Below are 22773 nucleotides of genomic sequence, written 5' to 3' on the forward strand. Positions count from 1 at the left end.
GTAAGTGCACAAGTTTGGAATTTTGGAAGCGTTTGTACAATACACTAGCTCACTCCACGTCGTGATGTCTCCCTCTGCTGCCCACGTTCGGCAGCTACAAGAGCCTGATACTTGCTAAAGGAGCGGGTAGGGTTTGTGCATTCAGCACTGAAGATCCTAGTGCAATTGACACTGATGTACGCAACCAGGCTTCATCACATGTGCACTTCTGAAGACACAGAGCTTTACATTTGCATCCATTTCTTTGTAACAAAATAATGCCCTGAGTCTTCCACTGAAAACCATCTAACACACAAGTAGGGATTCAAAAAATTCCATTTCTTTAGGATTCGATAGTGCCCCCTACCAGATCTTAAAGTCATTCCAATGGGGGACGGTAGCTACTTAGTGGTGTTGCCACCACATGATACTAAGGGGTAGAGTTAGAATTCAGCTAGGGAAGAGGCTAGAGTCATTTACGGAAAAAACCCTAAACCTGGAACAGGTTAATGATCATTGTAATGGTGACGCCTCTTCTCTGTCTGCACCACCACAGCATCTGGGCCCCTCACACTCTTTATTCACCCCTGTGTGGCAAGGCATACTCATATTCCCATTCTGCAGATGAGGAGATTGAGGACCAGTGAGACAAGTGACTTGCCCACAGTCACTCTGTAGCAGACCAGGGAACTCCCATGTCCTAGTCTAGTGCCCTAACCACTGAGCAATCCTTCCTCTGTTAGGAGCTTGTTTGTGTCTTCTCAGGCACAGCTGGGCATTGGAGATGTGGGGACATGCCCCATGCCAGCAGGGGCTCTGTGCTTGGCCGGGCTTAATGCCTGCTGTGATATCTGGGAGCACAGCTGCTCTATCAGCCTTTCCCCTGTCCTCTGAGAGGTCGGTGCTGTGGGCCTGTGCAGCTGGGGAGCAGCACTAGCACCTCACCCCCTGGCAGAGGCTAGTGCCACCAGGGAAAGTAGGGCCCCGAGTCAGCAAAGCATGTAAAGCACCTGCTTGACTTTCTGCACATGCCTCATTGCTGAATCAGAGGCCAGCACTGCAGAGTTTACAGGACACTGATTGCGTCCAGTCCCTGGCATGGGGCGGGGTGTGCAGGAGAATCCTTGCACTCTTCCCTCTTGCACACCCATGCTGGATCAAGCTGAGATAAGCCCCGAGAGCAGCTCTGCAGAGAATTCAGATACTTAATCTATCCGATCTGCTGGCAGATTTCGTTCCAAGCATGTGCACTTTTCCTTGGCATCCTTCACGATAATGCATACAGTTTGCTGTCCAGTGGTGACATAGATGCCCCAGAAATATATTACTGACTTTCTCAGAGAACAAGAACCAGGAAGTTACCAGCTGTCTGAGCTTCGTGGTCATACCTCTGGAGGCTGCACTCTTCTGGCCTATCGAGACTAACGCTCCTGCATTTCTCCTGCTCACCACGCCCAGGTGGAGCTCCAGTATAATTTCATGGAGGACTCAGGATTTCTGAAGACTAGGAGCAAATTCAAAGTGCTGCAGAAGACAGCACAGCACTTGAATAGAAACATGTACATCTCCATGGCATAGACAGTCCAACAATGCAGGCAGCAAGGTCCTGCTGAGCTGCCAGAAGCTATGGCAGACTGGGACTGAAAGTGAATCCCTGCATGTAGGAGCATTAACCAGCCTCCCCACGCAGCCGACTAAATTACGGCCAGACCGTACACCATGCAAATCTTTGATAATCCATCTGCCGAACGCCAAGACAGGACTCAGATACTGAGATTCTGAGGCCTTAAAAACTCTCTGAAGACAAACCCTGAAAAGACCGTGATTGGCATCTGGGCTCCTTTGGGGAGCATATCTTGCGTTTCTAGGCATTAAATTCCCACTTGGGCAGTATCCACAGAGAGATCTGGATTTATTATCCCCAAAAGGCAGGAGGAAAATGAGTCAATCGGACAGAGAGTTTTACCTCCAGGACCCCAAATCAGAGATCAGGAGCTAAGTAGCTCTTTAAAAAAAAGCAGCAAAGAATGCATGCATCCGACGAAGTGGGTATTCACCCATGAAAGCTCATGCTCCAAAACGTCTGTTAGTCTATAAGGTGCCACAGGACTCTTTGCTGCTTTTACAGATCCAGACTAACACGGCTCCCCCTCTGATCTTTAAAGAAAAACATGCGTTCCTCATTTAATGGAAAGGGCTGTTAAAAAAACGGAGGAAAAAGCAATCCAACCCTTAGATACTAACACTGCAAGGAACTGTGATTGCTACACAGGAAACCTCAAGCGCTCTCCTATCTTTCCCTGTTAGTCTCGGTCTGATGGAACATCTGGGAAATCACGGTGAATCGCTTTGACCCTTGTGACGGTTGTGGAGTATCAAAAAGAATAAAAGTCTCCGCATTCTCTAGCGAAGAGGCAAACTCTCCAAGGCTGGGCTGCAGTGCCAGGCTCTCGCACGTCTCCCTTACTTTGCACTTAGATTTGATTAAAGTTTGCTGTCATGAATACACCTTAACACCAGTGACATACAAGCATATGATTGATGCAAACATGAAATCCCGTGTGCTCACAATGCGCCTGTTTCACTCAACCTCCTAATTACCTTACACACTCTCCCCGGGTTACAAAGAAAGACATAAACAGATTAACTAAATTAGGCCAATTAAAGGTTCCCTAATGGAATGAAATGCTTCAGACAAGCTTGAGACAGAAAAGGGGGCAGGGAGAAGAGAAAGACAAGGCAATGTCAGGCAAATTACACAGAGCTCAGAGAACACCTCCGAACATATAGATCCACAAATAAAAACATAAGCTCCCTTCAACTGCATTTGCCTTCCTGATGTTTGCTCTTCGTGAACATGCTAGTGAACCTGATGTTTATAAAAATGACATTTTAAGTTAATACTGCGGAGAGTATTTGTAGAAAGCAGAAGCTGAATTGGTGAATGCAAATATTTGCATCAGAAACCCGATGGTTAATCTGTGGAATTCGTGGCCACAAGATCTCACAGAGTTTAGTAAGATTCACAAAGGGATTAGAACCTGAGAGCATCCACAATATCAGACAGGACAAACCATTTTTCTCTATAAAAAAATGTATCAGATATTTCTCGATACAAGTTCTCCAATCCAACATTCTGGTTTTGCTTTCAATGCTCTTTTTTGTGACAGGTTGTTTTCAAATAAATGGAGAATCTCACTGCTTCAGTCCAAAGAGAAACTGTCATCCTCTTTTGCACTTCACCAACTACTTCAACCTTCTCTCATAGATCAATGGATTCAATGGCCAGAATGGACCATTATGATCATCCAGTCCCAACTCGTGCATAATACAGTCCCTAGAATTTCACCTCATCATTCATGCATCATGTCCATAACATCGGCTTGAGCTAAAGCATCTCTCTTTTGATTTACTGATTGCCACAAGATCCTTGTACAGTTACTTGTCTTAAGTGGAAAGTCAAGTTCTTGGTCATGGTCATTAAATTGCACCAGGCTTGCAACTGAATCAGAGTTATGACCGGACAGACAAGGTAGAGTCCATCACCATCTTTCGTACCGAAAGGCTGGAGGAAGTTCTCCTTCCTTGAATCACAACATGCCTTTTGATGGACACACATGCTCTATAGCAGGGCTCAAGGAGCTAACACAGGACCTGATCAAGATTCTGATGAAGCCAGTGGGAGTCTTTCTATTGACTTCAATGGGCTTTGGATCAGTCCTATCAATACCAGAGACTGGGCCAAACCCAAGCCCTGGTCCAGAATACCATCAAACTTTGAGGAAGCCTGGAGCCAAAGCGTAGGGGATTTAGCAAACATCAGCACCTGTAACGATACTACCACTGGCCCACAGACATGCCAGGCAGCTAAAACCCCCAGCACAACTCTGCATGTCTACCCGCCTTTGAAGAAGGGGAATCACTCTGCAGAATCAGCATGGCTGACTGTCAACTACAGTGAGGTCTGGCTTTCAGCAGAATCCTTATGGGAAAGTCCAAAGCTAGATACGGAGGACCTTTCTATAAGGTATTTTTTTAACCATCGTAGAGAATGTAATGGAGAATTATACCCCGCCTATAGAATGCCACAGGACGAGAAAAGCTAAAGACAGGATATTAAGTCTCTTTTAAATGTTATAGGTTTAATTTCTAAAAATCCCTGTTCGTTTTCTACAGAACTCTTGTTTCATCTCACCCCTATTAAATTCTATAGGATGATCGTGTTTTGGTCCTAATGGATTCATATTGGTGCTAAGTAGCGGGTGAGACCTTTTTCCCTTGTCTCTCCAGCAGTGAAGGCCACTAGGACATTTGTGTTGAATACAGAGGCCACAGTAACAAACCCTGCCCTGCCTCTATTTTGGGCACGAAGGACCTGGATGGAGCAGAACCAATGCAGTTCTGCTGGGAGCAGAACCTCTCCACTCTACAGCACAGAGCTGTGCTCCCTGGAGATGAGGTGGAGCTGGACTGAGGCAGAAGCAACAGGTCACGAATCCATAACTATGGAGATCCATCCACTATTCCACCCTTCCCCAAAATGGGATCATTGCAGCCAAGAAATATACTCCTGCTTTGAAGCTACAGCAGTATCCATGGGTCAACGTCACGGGAGCTCAGCAGACTCAGCTCTGAGACTCTTGCCTTTAGAAGGTGTCTTGTAATATATCAATGGAAAACTACCACCACACTGGCCGCTCCAATCATTATGAAATGTACGTAACAATGCTGTATGTGACGTTATGGATATTCTCTCTTTCGGAATCTGTAAACAAAGCAAGGAAGCAAAAAAAAGGGTTTTTTCCAGACAAAGGAGAATGGCCAGCACCTCCTGGACTCAACGGCAAACAAATCAAGCCAGGTGTGCCAAGAACACTGGGCCATTCATTTGCACTGCAAAATCCCAGGAGACTGCAAAAATTAGCATGGTGTCATCTCCCTGGAGGACACAGAGAGCTGATCCCCCAGGACAGTTTCTTGGCTTTGAAACCAAAGATTAACTTGAGGCTATCAGGACCTGCTGAAAGACTTGGAGGTAACCATCACAGAGGGACGATGGGATACAGCATCCCTCAAGCCTTTGAGAGCTGTGTCCTATTAGCCTGGAAGGCAAGAGTTGCTGCAGGGGAAATGGTTTAGGGGAGACTCAGGACTGAAAGGGCTGTTGGTGTTGCCCTGCAAGAAGGAACCAGGCTGGTGGAGGCCAGGGTGAGGCCATTGTGCCGGGAGCAGGATGCTCGTGACAGGGCTCGGAGCCAAAGCTGCCCACACAAAAGCACCCAGGGCTACAGGGCAGGTGGAGACACACCCCCTTACTGGTCTGGGTGAACTCCCAAAGCATCACCATGGCATAGCTTCCTCCGGCACTGGTGATGACATGGACTTGCTGTAGGAACTGGGCCATTCTTACCATGGCTGGATATGAAAACAAGCATGCTGGGGGGAAATAGCTCAGGATAACCATATTAGAGGAAAATACACTCGATAATACTCTGTAGTGAGGGATACTCAGCATCAGCTGTTACAGGGACCCCTTGCTAGCACAGTGCCTGCCCTGGAATGATCCATTCAGACCAGCACTTTCCAGAGCCAGAGGGGAAATCAGACCCAGACTCTGCACACGATTGCTTAGTTCATTGGTGCCGCTCCAGGGTAAGAGGGTTATCTGAACAAGGTGGTGGTGAGCATTCGCACCGGCTATACCTTTCTTATCCCATGGATGCCGTCATCCAGAAGGCTGGTGTTGATGAGGCTGTGCACTTCCGTCAGCTCCGTGATGTCCATCAGGGGCAAGGGAACCTCTTCAGAGAGTGGGGACATGAGGGATTCCAGCTCATGAGAATCAGACTTGGTGCTGGGCCTGGGTGGTCCCTGCCTGCCCCGGTGATAGGAGCTGTGATTCCCGGCTGCTTGAGAATCCAGGCCTGGCAGAGCCTCCCTGCAGGGGATGGGAAAACAAACAAAGGTTTCCACCTCGGAGGGCAAACAGCCCTGCGCTCCCCTGTCCAGCCAATCACTCAAGGGGTGTCGGCTCCCAGCTCACAAGCAATGGCAGATGCTGGACCAAACTGCCCCTCTCTGCTTGGGCTGTTATCAACAGGACTGGAACTGCTCTGCTTCCGTCTACTCTTCTGGGTGTGGGGATCAGTGTTAAGGCCCTGTGCTCACCACGTATGGCCAATCCACCCTAAGCCCGTGTTCTGTAACAAGCTCAGTGTGCAGATTCTACAACCCGCCCCCATCCAGCAGATCACAACGGCTGGTGCTTAGTGCCCCATAATGGGAGCGGGTGACAAGGGCACGGATTTACTCTCACTCATGCTTATCACACCCCACATGATGTGGATAAGTTTAATCATCCCCGTTTTACAGGTGACAGAGGGAGGCTTTGTGATGGGGGTGGGTTAGTGGCAGAGTCTGAATGAGTCTTTGGGAGCTCTTAGGGCCCAGACCTGTGCTCAATCCACCCGCTCACAATGCTTCTCTCTAAAACTACGGCTTACGTCAAAAGTTGGGCTTCAAATGATTTCCTTTATAAGCACTTGCAGGGCAGGTTCTGACACCTAGGTCAGATCAACAGGACTCGGCCAATATGCCCCGAATGAGGATCTGGACCCAATCATGCCAACCCACTCCATTACATCAGGAAGAAAGGGAATCCTCTAACAGTCTTCCCTGCTGGAAGCTCACAAAGCTGTTCAGAGCATGCTTAGAACTATCAGCCAGGCACCCAAACGCATCAGAGCCGTGTTGTGCATACACAGAGATGAAGAAAGGATAATGCTCTTTGACAGGGCAATTAGCATTCTATTTTGGTGCAAAAACAATTACTCTAACAATGCAGATTAAAGAAAAGCTACCGCAGCAGCATACAAACCAGCAAACCAGCCTGCATTCATTAATGAGTGCTCCTTAGCGGGCACGCCCCTCAAAGCAACATGACAGAGAAGGAATTCTGTATTGAAAGACGTGGATTATTCTTATGGCCGGCATCTTTAACTGCCTTAAATTCAACTGTTCTACAACACAGACCATCTCAGTGTGGTAAAGAATCTGACAGGGGTTTTTGTGCTGCTCCACATCAGTGCTTTGTTCTCCTGGCTGTCCGGATAATGCAATGCATACCTCTGCTTGCTGCTGCGGAAACTGGCACACATACAGAAGAGTATGCAGAGGAGGCCTAAGCAGACTCCCACGATGATCCCAGTGACCGAGTGGATATCCAGAACATCTAGTAGGTGAAGGACAGAGTCGAGTCAGCGTCTCAAGCCCTACCAGGAAGAGGACGCAGAGCGTCCGGTGCATTCAGAAAAGCATCAACTTTGGGTGCATAGATATAAAATGGGCCTGATTACTGATCCAGAGCTAGTGTTCCCTAAAGCCCAGAGGAAGTGGACTGAGTGGCCCCACGCTGGGCCCATATCTAATCACGCACACAGAAAGATACGCAGACAACACACTATTATGAAAAGTACTTAGCAGTGACCGTTGAAGCAGATAAAAGCAAACTGGCATCTGTCTAAAATTCAGCTGCCTTAACACTACACGAACTAATACAACCACTGCAAGGTGGGGAACGAGAGCCAAATCCTTGCCCCAAGATACAGATCGGCAATGGCCACAGATGTCAGCAGGAGCTGCACACACACATTCAATTTGGCTCGATCCCTTGCACTGGTTTAAACACGTTCATGTTCTGTGTATCACACGGCGGGATCAGGCAGTTTCATGCATTCGCTTGTACACAAAACTAAACGACACTACTAGCTAAGGGCAATTATGGAGCGTGACTCAATGCTCAGAGTGACTTCTTGAGACCAGGGCATGCTTCCAGGGGGAGTAAAAACTGGGATACCTGACAGCTTCTCACGAAGCGTGTGCACGTCCTTTACGTTCGAGTACGGCCCGGATCCTACAATGGTCTTTGCTCCCATCTTGAAGTAATACCTGGTGTCGCTCTCCAAGCCATGCACCTCGGTGCTGAAAATATTTCCTGTTTAAAAGCAAGTGATAAGGTTTAATGTTTACAGTTGAGATGCTATCTGGGGGGTTGCAGAACTTTGTTTCACTCTCTTAGCTAGCAGAGTCTGCGAGCAGTATAATGTACAGAGGTGCCTTTTGTATACCAGGATGTTTTTATGCTAACATAATATGCTCGCTAGCAACCTGACCCGGCACGTGTGAAACTTTACTCATGGGAGTAATCTCACCGAAGCCTCTCCTGCAGCTACACAGCTCCATGCTCCTTAGTTCTGGACTGGACGCAGGATGGAATTCTCTGGCCTGTAATATGCAGGAGATTGATCGGCTGGTCCCTTCAGGCCTGAAAATCTTGACATTTGTGCCATTCATTGGCCACACCCCTAGACCATCCCCTCTGTGCTACCATGGATGGAGCCCAATGAGCAATCCCATTGGAGCCAGTGGGAGGACCCTCATGAGTCAAGTTCTCTACATGCTAAACTGTTAGCAGGATCCAGTCCCAACCCACTACATGCTAACTTTAATTCCTAATTAACATCCATTTCGAAATAGTCAACCAGCAGCCTCCACAGTTCAGCTCCATCCATCCCCAGAGATTTTTGACCCTTTCCGTTTTTATAGATTCCCAGGCTAAAAGGGACCATAGTGTTCATCTAGTCCAGAGGAGGGCAAATTACAGCCCATGGGCTGGATCCGGCCCATCAGGGCTTTAAATCCAGCTTGCAGGATTGCCAACCCCATGGCACAGCGGGGCTAAGGCAGGCTGTTTACAAGGCTCTAGTTTACAAGTGGCCAGTGATCGAGAATGCATCACATCCCTTGGTAAGTTATTCCAATGGTTAATCACCATCATGATGAAAAATTTGCACCTTCTTTCCTGTCTGAATTTGTTTCAGTTCAACTTCCAGCCACTGGTTATTGTTCTTTCATCACATTTCTGTTCCCCAGGCAGGTACCCACCAACCGGGGTCAAGTGACTCCTCAACTTTCTCTTTGTCAAGCTGAATAGATTGAGCTCCATGTGGGGTTTTCTAATCCTTTAATCATTCTCGTGGCTCTTCTCTGACCCTCTCCCATTTGTCAGAATGCAGAACTGGCCGCAATATTTCCAAAATGGTTGCACCAGTGCCACTACTGAGGTCATATCACCTCCTTATTCCTGCTGAGATTTCCCTCTTTGTGCATCCAAGGATTGCATTTTGGCCACTGTGTTCAGCTGATGTCCTTTCCAGAGTCACTGAGACCCTCATCCTGTAAGCAGGCTCCATTCTTTGTGCCTAGATAGCTAACTCTATATTTGGCTACTGAAAGGCATGTTTGCTTGCGCCCAGCTTACTGAGCAATCCAGATCACTCTATCCAGGACCTGTCCTCTTCCTCATTTACCCCTCCCCCAAGCTGTTTGTCATCTCTACACCTTGTCAGTAGTGATTTTATCTTTTCTTTCAGGTCATTGATAAAAATGTTAAATAGCGTAGGGCCAAGAACTGAGTGCAGCGGAAGTCCACTGGAAATACACCCGCTGGAAGCTGATTCCCCATTTGCAGTTACATTTGGAGACCTAGCGGTTAGGCAGGTTTTAACCCAGTTAACGTGTGCCCTGTTGCTTCTGTATCCTTCTGTCTTCTCATTCAGAAGCTCAGTTCTCCTTCAAGGCAATGAGTGAACAAACTGCAAGAAATGACCAGCTGAGCTCTTAACTTCTCGCTGCACCTTACATGTAGCATTTCCGCTCACTAGCATGGGCTTCGCCTCCCCAGCCAGCAGCTTCACCCTGACACTGTTATCTATCAGATGAACACCGCCACACATAGGAGCGACCTGGTTTTGCAGAGAGCCTCCTGGATGATCTCAGGTGGCCGATGTGCTCACAGCCTCTAGCTCACAACAAACATGCAGCATTTTCTTTCAACCACTGATCCACCCGCTTTCCTCCTTTCTTATCTCTGAGCCACAGCCTTGACACTCAGTCAACAGAAAGTTCTTTCACTGCCTAGCGATAGCATCTTCCCTCTCTGCAGCCAGGATCCAAAGAGCACCCAAAAGCCTTGCTGAAGAGGCAGCTGGCAAGAGAACCCACCTGCTTCCAAACACACCTCCTCTCCCACACATCTCTTCTCAGCTGTGGGTCTTCTCTGCTGCCTCTATTTCTAATTGCATTGCAGGCTAGCACAGCCTTTCCTCAACATTATCTGTCCCCCAGCTCATTAGACTTCTCTGTTTAGAGGCTGGACAGCAGAGACGCATGACTCCTGCCAGAAAGCAGAGAGGGCAAGGCAAATGGGGGGATTCTGAACTGACATTTATTAGGATTGGCATATGTGCCCAACTAGGATCAAAGTCAACGCACCTCCGCTCTGGACCTGGCCCAAAGGGCACGCTCCTGAGCTACTCCTGGTGCTCACCTTCTTTCCTCAGCAGAGTCCACATGTCGTCAGGCTGCGTGTTGTTTGCATTATACAGAATGACATACTCCACGATGATGCCATTGGGTTCGACTGGAGGACACCAATGCACCTGCACGGCGTATGGGTTGATTGGATGCAGCCTGAGGTCAGATGGTGGCGTTGAAGGCCCTGGAAAGACAAAGGATATGACGACTGCCCCAAACGTGCAACAGGAACCAAAGGGGAAATGGCGGAAGCTCAGCTCTTTGGGCCACACCTCCAATTTGGTGTCCCCAAAAGTGGGCATGTGCCAAAGCTGCATTTGCAAATGGGAGCTGGGTGGCCAGATGCATACCGGAGTGATCTGCATGCACCAGGCAGACGCAAGCCTACTTTGGTGGATGCAAATGGTGCACAAACCAGGCTGCTCACTGTTGACTTTGGAGCTGAATGGAAGGGTGTGCTCTCTGCAGCACAAACAATGAGGAGTTTGTCTGTCATGGCCAGCGAGCTAAGGAGTAGCAGGAAAACATGGGTGTCACTGCACAGCTCAGTAAGAGATACACCATTAAAATACACCAGGGATCCTCCGAGCCCCCTGCCTCCTTCTGGTTTTTAATCCCCCACCCGCAAAGCTCTCTTATCACCACAGCTAGATGGGACCCACCCTCCAAAGTCGGTTAACTCCACTCCCAAAACAGCCACTGGAGGTTGCTATTGGACAAGAGAGGTTATCCCCTTACCTACCAGAGCTAGCAGCGCTCTCAGCCTCTGCCAGCCCTAGGGCAGAATGGGAGGCTCAAACTCCTGCCAGTGTGTCTACATCACCATGCTGGGCTCAACGACCCATTTTGACAACCTCTGTCAACATTAGCCAGGACCCATCGCTCAAAACAACCCCCAGGGCAGCTCAATTCCTCACTAGAATGCAGAATTTCTAAGAGGAAATCCGCCCGCCCCCCCCCAAACAAAAGAAAACTCAAATCTGAAATAAATGTATTTGCCCTGATTTGTATCAATTGCTTTTCTTGAGTTCTGCTTCCATTCCTCTGTGCTTACAAAGCCAACACCAGTGGCAGCATCTCGTTAGCGGGCTTTGGAATGGCTCTTGGGCTTTCAAATGGCTCTCAGCCTCCACTGATGCAGAAGAGAACTGAGGGCCGACAAGTGACAGCGAGCCGGATGCCCAAGCATTTCATCGTACAAATACGTTACATCTGCTGAGTGAGTGCACAGGGGGAATGACAGAACTGGCAGCTGAAAACGGTCTTCAGAGATTTACATTGTTGCTCCACTAGCGGGCAAGGCACAGGAGGTGAGACTGGCCTTCCTCCAATCAGGGAGAGCTCTGTGAATTTGGGGATTTATTTTCACCATGTTGCGGTACTTACGGTCAGGAAGAGTAAACCTCTCCACCACGCTGCTGAATGGTCCGTCAATCCCAACTCCATTAGACTGGACTGCAAACTCATACTTGGTATAAGGTTTCAATCCGCTGATGAGAATACCTTCATCTGAACTGCCAAGGAACACAGACACACAGGGCAGATTAACACAGGCCAGCATCCCATCATCGGCCACCTCAGCAACTTACCAGGAGCCCGTGGACCAGAAAAGATGTGGGTGCAATGGAGAGGATTAAAGCAGCAGTGCTCCCACCTCTCACGATTCTATCTAAGTCTCACTATCTTTCATATGTTTCTTAAAGTCCAAGCTCCAGGAATCATGGGATTATGTGAGAATCACGTATGTTTCTAGCCTTCATGGCTGTTCATTTATTTATGATTTTCTTGCAAAGAAAAACTTGAAAATGTGATGCCGCTAAAGCCTCAAAACCCAGAAGACAAATATATGAGCCACCCCAAATTTATTATATATTTTTAAATGTCATGATTTTTAAACCAAAACCCCATTTTGGGGAGCCTGATGAGTCATGATCTTTGAATATTTGGGGCTGACAATATTGCAATGGTTTTATCCTTAATATAAAGCCATGGGAACTACAGATTCCAGCATGCAGTGCAGCCGGACCTCTACAAATCAAGATGGAAAAATGCCTGATTTCTCCTAAGCCCCATCTCTGTGTTTCAGATACGGACCGTTCTCCAGGAGCCATTTTTTGCCCAGCCCTGATTTAGAACTGAGCAAATGGATACAAGTCAGCGTCACATGCGGCCTGGATGTAGAAAGGCACCGGGTCTACTAAAATTTAAACCACCCAGCCGCGAGGTTTCCCACGTATTTCTCCCGCAGGTTTGTTTTCTTTCCAACAAGGAAGCCGTTGGGTCGCTCAGCCTGTTGCGTGACACTCTTACCTTGTGTAGTAAGTGACAAGAGAGGCGTTTTTCAGTCCCCAAGGGCTGAACCGCACGGTGTAATTGACGATCTTGACCGTCGTGAAGTCTGGTTTCTTCCACCTGAGCCAAATCGAGGTCGAACTGTTGGACTCTGCATAGACCTGGGCTGGGGGGAGTGGGGGGCCTTTCTGAACCGGAAGGTCTATGGTACACGAAGGAAGAAGAAGACATACACAAGTGTAAGTGGCATGGGAGAGAGAAGAGCAGTCACTGGCAGTGAATCGAGAGGCGGATGGGCCCAGTGGTTAGAGCACTAGCCTGGGCTCAATTCTCTATCTGTCACAGGCTTCCTATGTGACCTTGGGCAAGTCACTTAGTTACTCTCTGCCTCAGTTCCCCATTCATGCAATGGGGATAACTGCCCTGCCTCCCAGGGCGCGCGAGGATAAATCAATTAAAGATTGTCAGGTGCTCAGACATAATGGTACTGGGCAACGTAAGTACCATGAAAAGGCTACGATTTAGTCATGGAGGTCACGGAAGTCACAGAATCCGTGACTTCAGCCTGCGGTGGTGGGGAGCTGCTGAGTCGTCCCCTCCCCACCCCCCGCCCACGGGGGCATGGAGCTGCAGTGTTCCCCTACCGCCTCTGTCAGCCCCCCGAGTTCCAAGCCGCCACAGAGTGTGGGGGTACCCTGCAGCTCCCAGCCCCCATGGGCAGCTGGGGAACCCACGAGCTCCCAGCCATTGCGAACAGTGGGGGTACCCTGCAGTCCCCAGCTGCTACAGGCGGTGGGGCCCTGCCATCTCCCAGCCATGGGTGGGGGGGACCTTGAGCTCTGACAGCCAACCTGCGGTGGGGGCTCCTGTAACTCCTATCCCCCACACAGCTGCCCCGCTGCAGGCAGTGGGGGCACCCACAGATCCCCATTTTGTCACAGGTACTTTTAGTAAAAGTCAGGGTCAGGTCATGGCTTCCATGAATTTTTCTTTAATGCCCATGATCTGTCTGTGACTTTTACTAAAAATATTCATGACAAAATCTTCGCCTTAACCATGAACAGATAGAATACGCGTTGAGAATCACAATAATAGCCTAATTTCACCACGAAGGGAAACGAATAATGAAACTGACGCATATGTCAGTATTATTATTTATCTGTATAAGCCTAGTGCCCTGGAGCCCTGGTCATGAACCAGCACAACACTGTCCTAGGCACGTTACAAACGAGATCCTTCTAGCCATGTCTGACCTCACTGGGGCCAAACTCCTACTGTTTTGCCACCCTTAGAAACAAATCGTATTGCACTTGCAAAATCCTGTCTGGGACAACAGCGGCGAGAGGCCCCACTGTGCCAGGGTGAGGTACCAACATGGAGTCAGAGACAGTCCCTCTCCAAAGAGCTTAAAATCCAAAGAGCAGGAGCAGGAAGAGAGAGCAAGGGAGATGCATTAACGTGCTTGTTATCATCCAACAGATTGGTGTCAGAGTTGGGAACAGAACCCAGGCCCCCGTAGTAAGATAGAGTGGAGACATTTCCACCCCCTCCAAGATGCTTTACGATGAACAATGAAGGTTGATCCATAACGTGTTGAGCACTCCAGCCAGCTCCCAAGGAACACTGGTTGGTGGCTCTAAAAATTCGGATGGCCCTGCTCATTCTCAACTGGGAATGATGATGTTGGACACCAATGCTAGAGCACAACTCCTGTCTTTGGTTCCTAAACGTCTGCCTCCATATCTTTATCCCTTTCGCTCTCTTAGAGCCATGGGCAGAGCAGAAGAGAGCAGAACATACAGGCAGAAGGTCGCGGGTGAAATAACTAGGAACTGCCCTATGAAGTCACAGGGGTGTTTCTTACCTACTGCGGTCACTGGTGCCTTTTCCGTTTTGCCCTTCCACACAGCTGCGTAGCCATCTTCGTGCTTATTGAAAGCCACCAGCTTCACCTCATAGAGTCTCCCTGGGGCTGGAAAAATGAACAATGTTTTTGGTTGCAAAAATCATTCAGTAGAAGTTCATCTTCACCCAATCTCAACAGAGCTGCACTGGCTTAAAACTATTCGGATTCCATGTTCAGATATTAGTAATTCATCAGGCTACTACCTCCCTACAAAGTATTATCATCCCCATTTTATCACTGGGGAAACCAAGGCCAAGAGAAGCAAGGTGACTTGCTCAGAGTCACAGATTCAGTCAGTGGCAGAGCCACTATAATAAGAACTCACAATTTCCTGACCCCCAATCCTGTGTTCCTGTCTCTACCTTGGAAGATAGCATCATGCTGCATTAAAGCTTCATCACAACATGGTCCCACAGCGCAAGATGACTGTGTTTAAGAGGTCCCAGAAGTTGTTTGAGGAGCTATTAATGTCCTGCAAGCACTGGAGTAGGATTATCTGGGAAAACTCTGATGGATGGTAACCCAATGGCCTCTCCAAAGCTAGGTGACACATTAATATTTTTTGCTCCAGTTCCTTTACCCAGTAATTTAAGGCCTGATCCTCAGATTAATTGCTTAGATACTGCACTAACAAGCACTCTACGAAATATCTTAGACCTTACACCCTTTTGCTCCCATCCAAGACCAACCTACCACAGAAGACAAATGTGTTTATTTCTCTCTCTCGCTCTCTCACACACGTATGCGTACTAAAGCTGACCCTCCAAAGTAAACAAAAGCATCACATTGAATTTATCCTTGTAACTCAGCAACACCCTTGCAAATCTACAAAACGCTGCAACCTTCATTTTTCCAAATCACCCTCTAATTATGCAGGGGGCCCTTCAGCGGCCCGTGAGCCTGGTGGGAGAACTTCTCTCAAAGCGATTCATGGTGTGACTGTGCCAGTAACCTCTGCTCAGGGAAAGCCCAGTTCATGTATTCAGAAGGATACACAGTACAGCCACCGGGGGGAATTTTTAAAGACACGGCGCTGGATCCTGCAATTCCTTGCACCATGAAAACTTCTATTAAAGTCGACAAGAGTTTTTGGTGCACACAGATGCACAGGATCAGTCTCAATCTGTCTCATCTGCCAAGAGAGATTCTTGTCAGAAAAAACTCTGGTGCGCACAACAACAAACTGAGCCTACCGCTTTCTCAGACGCAGCTGCTTTAATAATAAAGTCAGGCACCTTCAGAAAGGAAACAGAGATCCCCGTTTCAAGGGCAATTCTTCCACTGACCCCAAACGGGGTTGCAGGAAAAGGCCCAGAATATCTCCCAGCAGCATTAGCTGCGCTTTCGTTAGTTCCTACAACGGACACCAAACTTAGCTCACACAGTCCAAAAGGCCGTTGCAAAGCTTGCCTGCCTCTTTCTATTTGTCTTTCACAAACTAGAAGCCTCTCCTGCCATGTTGGGGGACATTTTAGCACAGATGTTTATTCAAGGAAACTACTTAAAAGATTCAAAGTTTTTAAATAGAGGGAAACTGGCAATTCTCTCTGGACCTCTAGTCCCTTGTTCAGAAAAGCGCTGAAAGCAGCCCACAGTCTCTGGTTCCCTCGGCTGCATTTAGCTGATGAAGTTTGTTAATTAAGGACGTGCCTATTCATCCCCTGCCCCGATGGCTCACTGGCTCCCTTACCGTGCCAATGTAAGCAGCACAAAGCCCGTCTCACTGATGCCAATTTTATTATTACTGCTCCAATTATGCTCCCAGGGCCTATCGGTGCCAATTACCCAAAGGGTGCTTGGAAGGCTGCCCCTGCTTCACAATACGTGTTCACGTTCGGAATCTAAAAAGAGTTCGGCCACATTTTCCTCGCTGAAAAGCTCCCCAAAGCAAACACAGTTTTGTCTCCCTCAAAAGCCGCCTGGGTGTTGTGCGATGATGAAAACAGACTGGCTGACCTGCATTCATGCCTCCCCTGAAATTCACTGAGGCAGGAGCTATCATTGTTGGACTACAGAGTCGCTGAGTTCTCAGGCTCAGTGGCATGTAACTGAACAGTGGCCCTGCTCCCGGGACGCTTGCTCAGAGTTTCGCTCTGTGTGTTACTTTCTCAGCTTCACAAAAGCTTCCGAGAGGAACCTTGGGAAAAGAGTCTGGTTTGGGGAGCGGAGAGTCAGGGCAATAAGGAAGATGTTGCAAAATGTGCGGTAGTGGACAATCTGCCTTGGAAGAAATAGCACAAAGACAGGAAGGAAAGGCCAAGTCTTACTGGGCCCGCATACGCTGTTAACACAGTAAGGACTTTTTCCTTTTAAACATCGTGGCCAAAATTTTACAACAATGGGAGCCTAAAGGCAGGCTCCTAAATTCCCATTTAGGCACTTCACTGAGTGGCCAGATTTCCAGGAGTACAAGTATCCAGTGGATCGCATTGACACCGGGTGCTCAGTACTTATATAGGAATTGCCAGACTGGATCAGACCTGAGGTCCATCTAGCCCAGTCTGTGACAGTGGCCAGTGCCAGAGGAAGGTACAGGAAACCATACACCAAGCGGACGTGAGATAATCTGCTCCTCATCCTGATCTCTAACAGAGATTGTGAAACACAAGGTTTGATACTGCAAACTTTCTGCAAGGGGCAGCAGTTATAACTCTGGAGATTCTTAGCATCAATTTTTGCCACTTATGCAAGCTAGAAGCTGGGATTTGTATCTGCGACCCCCGGTACACGAATCCGGATCATTTCCACTGCACCACCTGAAAATCAGGCCACAGTGGTTTTCGAAGGTTGGGGTTAGACTCCTGTTTCTTATAATCGAGGCCCAGAAGTTCAGTATCTGAAAGCTTACAGGATACTTGTCAAGATTTGCTATTGAAGCTAGCAGGAAGGGTGACAACAGATGTATTTCGTTGCATCCCCTCATATATGTGTGTGCCTATACTAAATTGATCCAGAATAATCTACTCTGCATCACTTCAAATATGGGATCTGGATGGCTGTAATATTTCCAATAGACTAATATATATTTTTGCATTCATTTTTTTAAGTGCTCATTTGGGTGTTAACTCTCCCACCTTTCTCAGGCTAAGAAGTACCTGGTACCGCTCCCAAAGTAAGGTACTACTTACTAGCCATTAACATGGATGGTGGAATTAGGCCCTCGATGTTTCTTTTTCTTCTAGCTCCCGGCCCTGGTTGTTGCATTCCACTACTAGTGATTAACTGCTAGAGTTTAGACCTAGAATGTCCACTGAATCAATGAGAGTTCCTGGAGCTCAGCACACATCAGGGTTAAGCCCAGAATGACAGACTTGTGTTGATTACAATGTCCCATTTCTCCTTTTTGCTGCACAATGATTTTCCTGACTCTGTTCCCTTTTTAATACTTTGCAGTTCCTTATCCAACCCCTCATCTCAACTAAATTGCAATATTCTCGCCAAGTGCCCAAGGTCCAGATTGTGCAATCCTGACTCGCACACGTAACCTCAACGAAATCAACACCTGCTTGTGTGAGCGGGCACTCACCAGTGCAAGGGTTGCACAGTCTAGCCTTAAATTAGCACACTTACACTTTGACTCTTGATGGTTTTCACACTCCCCTGCCTTCCCTGCCACCTTTGCATTCTCCGCATACGCTAGGCGCTTCTACTCCTTCCCTTTTCCAAGCCCCCAGGAGCACGTCATTCTACAGAAAAGCAAAAAAGGACACCCCCAACTGGAAGACATTTCAGCCTCTTCATGAAGTTCCGATAGTTAATCCACATCAGCCCCATCATAAGGAAACCATCAAGAGATGATTGATGCCCAGATTTAAGGAAGTAATTACAGATGAACAAGTGATGTTCTGAGCACTGATGTGCCAGAGCATTTGGAACCAATTCAGATCATTCCTGAGCCACTCTCCTGGCTGGTTTGTCAGTGGTAAGGACAGTACACAACGTACAGATGTGGTTTCCTCAGTGCAGTAATTACAGATCTAAATTCTTCAGAGTGACTTGTAACTGTTAACACCCTTTCCAGGCTATGAGCAGACATAGCTGTAATGGAGTTCTAGAGGGGGAAGTTTATTTAGTGGCGACACAAGTTAGCCTCCTAGGTCCTATATACTGACTGTTAAACCATCCATACTATATGTTAGGTGTGTAACTCCAGCTGGCACGCACTCTCAGCCTGCTGCTTCAACAGCTGACCTTTGTCAACAAAGCAAAATGCTGCACTATACGGGGCCTGATCCTGAGCTGGGGGAAATCAGCACAACTGCACTGACTTCCCGGGAGTTACGCTGATTTCACACTAGCTGAAGATCGGTCCCGTAGTGCCCTACATATTGTAGCTCTGAGTCTAGTAATTAACCAGCTAGTTACAGGATGTGACAATTACAAGGGTGAGGAGGGAAACAGTCTAAGCAGGCGAGTCCTATTTCAAGAGTACATGTGGCATGTCTGATTTCTTAACAGTTGGTTAATTAACTAATTACTCTAGTCAGATACTATACAGACAGTCTATTGTAGTAAACGGTTACAAGCATCTTGTTGGCTCAGGTTATCTTTCAGATCTGATTGCAGATTATCATCTTATTATTTTCTGACCTCCAGCTCTGAACCTTTTTGCCTCAATTTTTCTCCTCTGTAAAATGGGGAAAGTAATACTGACCTGCGAGAGGTGTGGTGAGGATTAACTCGTGGCTGTATTTTAATCTGGAGCAGACATCTCAGGTGCTTTTTAACCTCAAGTAACAAACACGCTTGGCTGCATTAGGGATGCATCTTACACACACTATATGTGAGGGAGCAATATGATTGCTCAGAGCTCCAGTATGAAAATGGAGAAAAGCCTGTTAAGTGTCTGTGGGTTAAGTTTAGAGGCGAGAGCAACAAGGGTGCTGTCATGGTGGGTGTCTGCTATAGACCACGAGGAGGTAGATGAGGCTTTCTTTAGACAACTAACAGAAGTTTCCAGATCACAGGCCCTGGTTCTCATGGGGGAATTCAATCCCCTGACATCTGCTGGGAGAGCAATACAGCAGTGCACAGAGAATCCAGAAAGTTTTTGGAGAGAGTTGGGGACAACTTCCTGGTGCAAGTGCTGGACGAACTAATTAGGGGCCATGGTCCTCTTGACCTGCTGCTCACAAACAGGGAAGAATTGGTAGGGGAAGTAGAAGTGGGTGGCAACCTGAGCAGCAGTGACCATGAGATGCTCAAGTTCAGGATCCTGACAAAAGAAGGAAAGGAGGGCAGCAGAATATGATCCCTGGACTTCAGAAAAGCAGACTTTGACTCCTTCAGGGAACTGATGGGCAGGATCCCCTGGGAAGCTAATACGAGGGGGAAAGAAGTCCAGGAGAGCTAGCTGTATTTTAAAGCAGCCTTATTGAGGGTACAGGAACAAACCATCCCAATGTGAAGAAAGAATAGCAAATATGGCAGGCGACCAGCTTGGCTTAACAGAGAAATTTTTGGTGAGCTTAAGCACAAAAAGGAAGCTTACAAGAAGTGGAAACTTGGACAGATGACTAGGGAGGAGTATAAAAAAAATATTACTGGAGCATGCAGGGGTGTAATCAGGAAGGCCAAAGGACAACTGGAGCTGCAGCTAGCAAGGGATGTGAAAGGTAACAAGAAGGGTTTCTACAGGTATGTTAGCAACAAGAAGGCAGCCAGGGAAAGTGTGGGACCCTTACTGAATGGGGGAGGCAACTTAGTGACAGATGATGTGGAAAAAGCTGAAGTACTCAATGCTTTTTTTTGCCTCGCTCTTCACAGACAAGGTCAGCTCCCAGACTGCTGCACTGGGCAGCACAGTATGTGACCAGCCCTCAGTGGTGAAAGAACAGGTTAAGGACTATTCAGAAAAGCGGGACATGCACAAGTCCATGGGGACCAGATGCAATGCATTGGAGGGTGATGAGGGAGTTGGCTGATGTGATTGCAGAGCCACTGGCCATTATCTCTGAAAACTCGTGGCGATCAGGGGATGTCCCAGACAATTGGAAAAAGGCAAATATAGTGCCCATCTTTAAAAAAGGAAAGAAGAAGAATCTGGGGAACTACAGCCTGGTCAGCCTCACGTCACTCCCTGGAAAAATCATGGAGCAGGTCCTCAATTAATCCATTTTGAAGCACTTGGATGAGAGGAAGGTGATCAGGAACAGTCCACTTGGATTCACCAAGGGCAAGTCATGCCTGACCAACCCGATTGCCTTCTATGAGGAGATAACTGGCTCTATCGATATGTGGAAAGTGGTGGATGTGATATACCTTGACTTTAGCAAAGCTTTTGATACGATCTCCTCCAGTATTCTTGCCAGCAAGTTAAAAAAGTATGGGCTGATGAATGGACTATAAGGTGGATAAAAAGCTGGCTAGATCATCAGGCTCCACAGGTAGTAATCAACAGCTTGATGTCTAGTTGGCAGCCGGTATCAAGCAGAGCGCCTCAGGGTCGGTCCTGGGGCTGGTTCTGTTCAACATCTTCATTAATGATCTGGATGATGGGATGGATTGCACCCTCAGCAAGTTTGCAGATGGTACTAAACTGGGGGAGAGGCAGATCTATTGGAGGGTAGGGATAGGGTCCAAAGTGACCTAGACAAATTGGAGGATTGGGCCAAAAGAAATCTAATGAGGTTCAACAAGGATAAATGCAGAGTCCTGCACTTAGGACAGAAGAATCCCATGCACCGCTACAGGCTGGGGACTGACTGGCTAAGCAGCAGGTCTGCAGAAAGGGACCTGGGGATTACAGTGGATGAGAAGCTGATATGAGTTAACAGTGTGCCCTTGTTGCCAAGAAGGCAAATGGCATATTGAGCTGCATTAGTAGGGGCACTGCCAGCAGATCGAGGGAAGTGATTATTCCCCTCTATTCAGCACTGGTGAGGCCACATCTGGAGTATTGTGTTCAGTTTTGGGACACCTACTACAGAAAGGATATGGACAAATTGGAGAGAGTCCAGAGGAGGGCAACAAAAATGATTAGGGGGCTGGAGCACATGACTTACGAGGAGAGGCTGAGGGAACTGGAGTTATTTAGTCTGCAGAAGAGAAGAGTGACAGGGGATTTGATAACAGCCTTCAACTACCTAAAAGGGGGTTCCAAAGACGATGGCGCTCAGTTGTTCTCAGTGGTGGCAGATGAGAGAGCAAGAAGCAATGATCTCAAGTTGCAGTGGAGGAGGTCTAAGGTTGGATATTAGGAAAAACTATTTCACTAGGAGGGTGGTGAAGCACTGGAATGGGTTCCCTAGGGAGGTGGTGGAATCTCCTTCGTTAGAGGTTTTTAAGGTCAGGCTTGACAAATCCCTGACTGGGATGATTTACCTGGGGTTGGTCCTGCTTTGAGCAGGGGGTTGAAGTAGATGACCTCTTGAGGTCTCTTCCAACCCTAATCTTCTATGAGTCTATGAGAGGTTCTTAGAAATATGTAGGTGGGAACAGATGATTATTCTGACCTGAGTTTTGAGATACGAACGTAGGATACACCAACCTATTTCAATTTGTGCTTCACCAGATATAATTTAATCACTGATTAGAGAATCATCTGTCACTACATTAGCTTTCAGGAGTCTCTGCATTTTAATATTTTTAAACGATTTAGCACTTGGATCCTGCACTGACAGGTGGTCTTACAAGTACCTGAAAAAGACAGAGATTAATTTCTGCCCCCTAAGCTCTCAGTACGCTCATCCCTGCAACAATTAGCTAACGATTTAACAGTGGGAGGAGCTTTAGAACTCAGGTACATTCAGACTCTGTAGTACAGTCAAACCTCCCAATAGCGCACCCCGCCATAACGCGAAATCGCATATAACGCAATCATAAGTTGGCTCCCCTTTAAGGCCTAATACCAGTGGTCCTCAACGCCATGGTGCCCACCGGGACATTGATGTGCCCTCGCCTAGTGCCCAGCAGGGGAGAGAAGCTGTGGCCTCGCGCCTGCCGGGGAGAGAGAACTCCAGGGGTGCGGGCGCCGGTGCTCTGTGTCCCTGGCAGGCGCAGGGCCACGGCTCCTCTTGAATCTGGAGAGAAGCTGCAGCCCCACACCTGCCGGGGACAGAGAGCACCACGCCCGCAGCCTCGTTCTCTGCCCCCGGCAGGCACGGGGCCGCGGCTTCTCTCCCCTGCTGGGCACCAGGCAGCGCACATCAATGCACCTCATTGGGGACCACTGACTTAAACTGACCAGCTTGAAACCCCGCTGTACCACGACCCCGCATTTA

The 22773-nt window shown here is 47.9% G+C and overlaps 1 protein-coding gene across 1 annotated transcript in view; it reads right to left on the reverse strand.

Moving 5' to 3' along the window:
- Positions 1 to 22773, reverse strand: part of IGDCC4 (immunoglobulin superfamily DCC subclass member 4) — a 174666-nt gene that overhangs the window by 17424 nt on the left and 134469 nt on the right. Inside the window, exons 12-18 of the mRNA XM_032766026.2 lie at positions 14510 to 14617; positions 12664 to 12847; positions 11740 to 11867; positions 10367 to 10537; positions 7835 to 7972; positions 7105 to 7210; positions 5683 to 5917 (exon numbers count right to left, since the gene is read on the reverse strand). Of these exons, the coding sequence (XP_032621917.1) occupies positions 5683 to 5917; positions 7105 to 7210; positions 7835 to 7972; positions 10367 to 10537; positions 11740 to 11867; positions 12664 to 12847; positions 14510 to 14617 (1070 nt within the window). The remainder of the gene's footprint in view (positions 1 to 5682; positions 5918 to 7104; positions 7211 to 7834; positions 7973 to 10366; positions 10538 to 11739; positions 11868 to 12663; positions 12848 to 14509; positions 14618 to 22773) is intronic.

Source organism: Chelonoidis abingdonii, chromosome 9 (genome assembly GCF_003597395.2).
Source record: "Chelonoidis abingdonii isolate Lonesome George chromosome 9, CheloAbing_2.0, whole genome shotgun sequence".
NCBI classification, from domain to species: domain Eukaryota; kingdom Metazoa; phylum Chordata; order Testudines; family Testudinidae; genus Chelonoidis; species Chelonoidis abingdonii.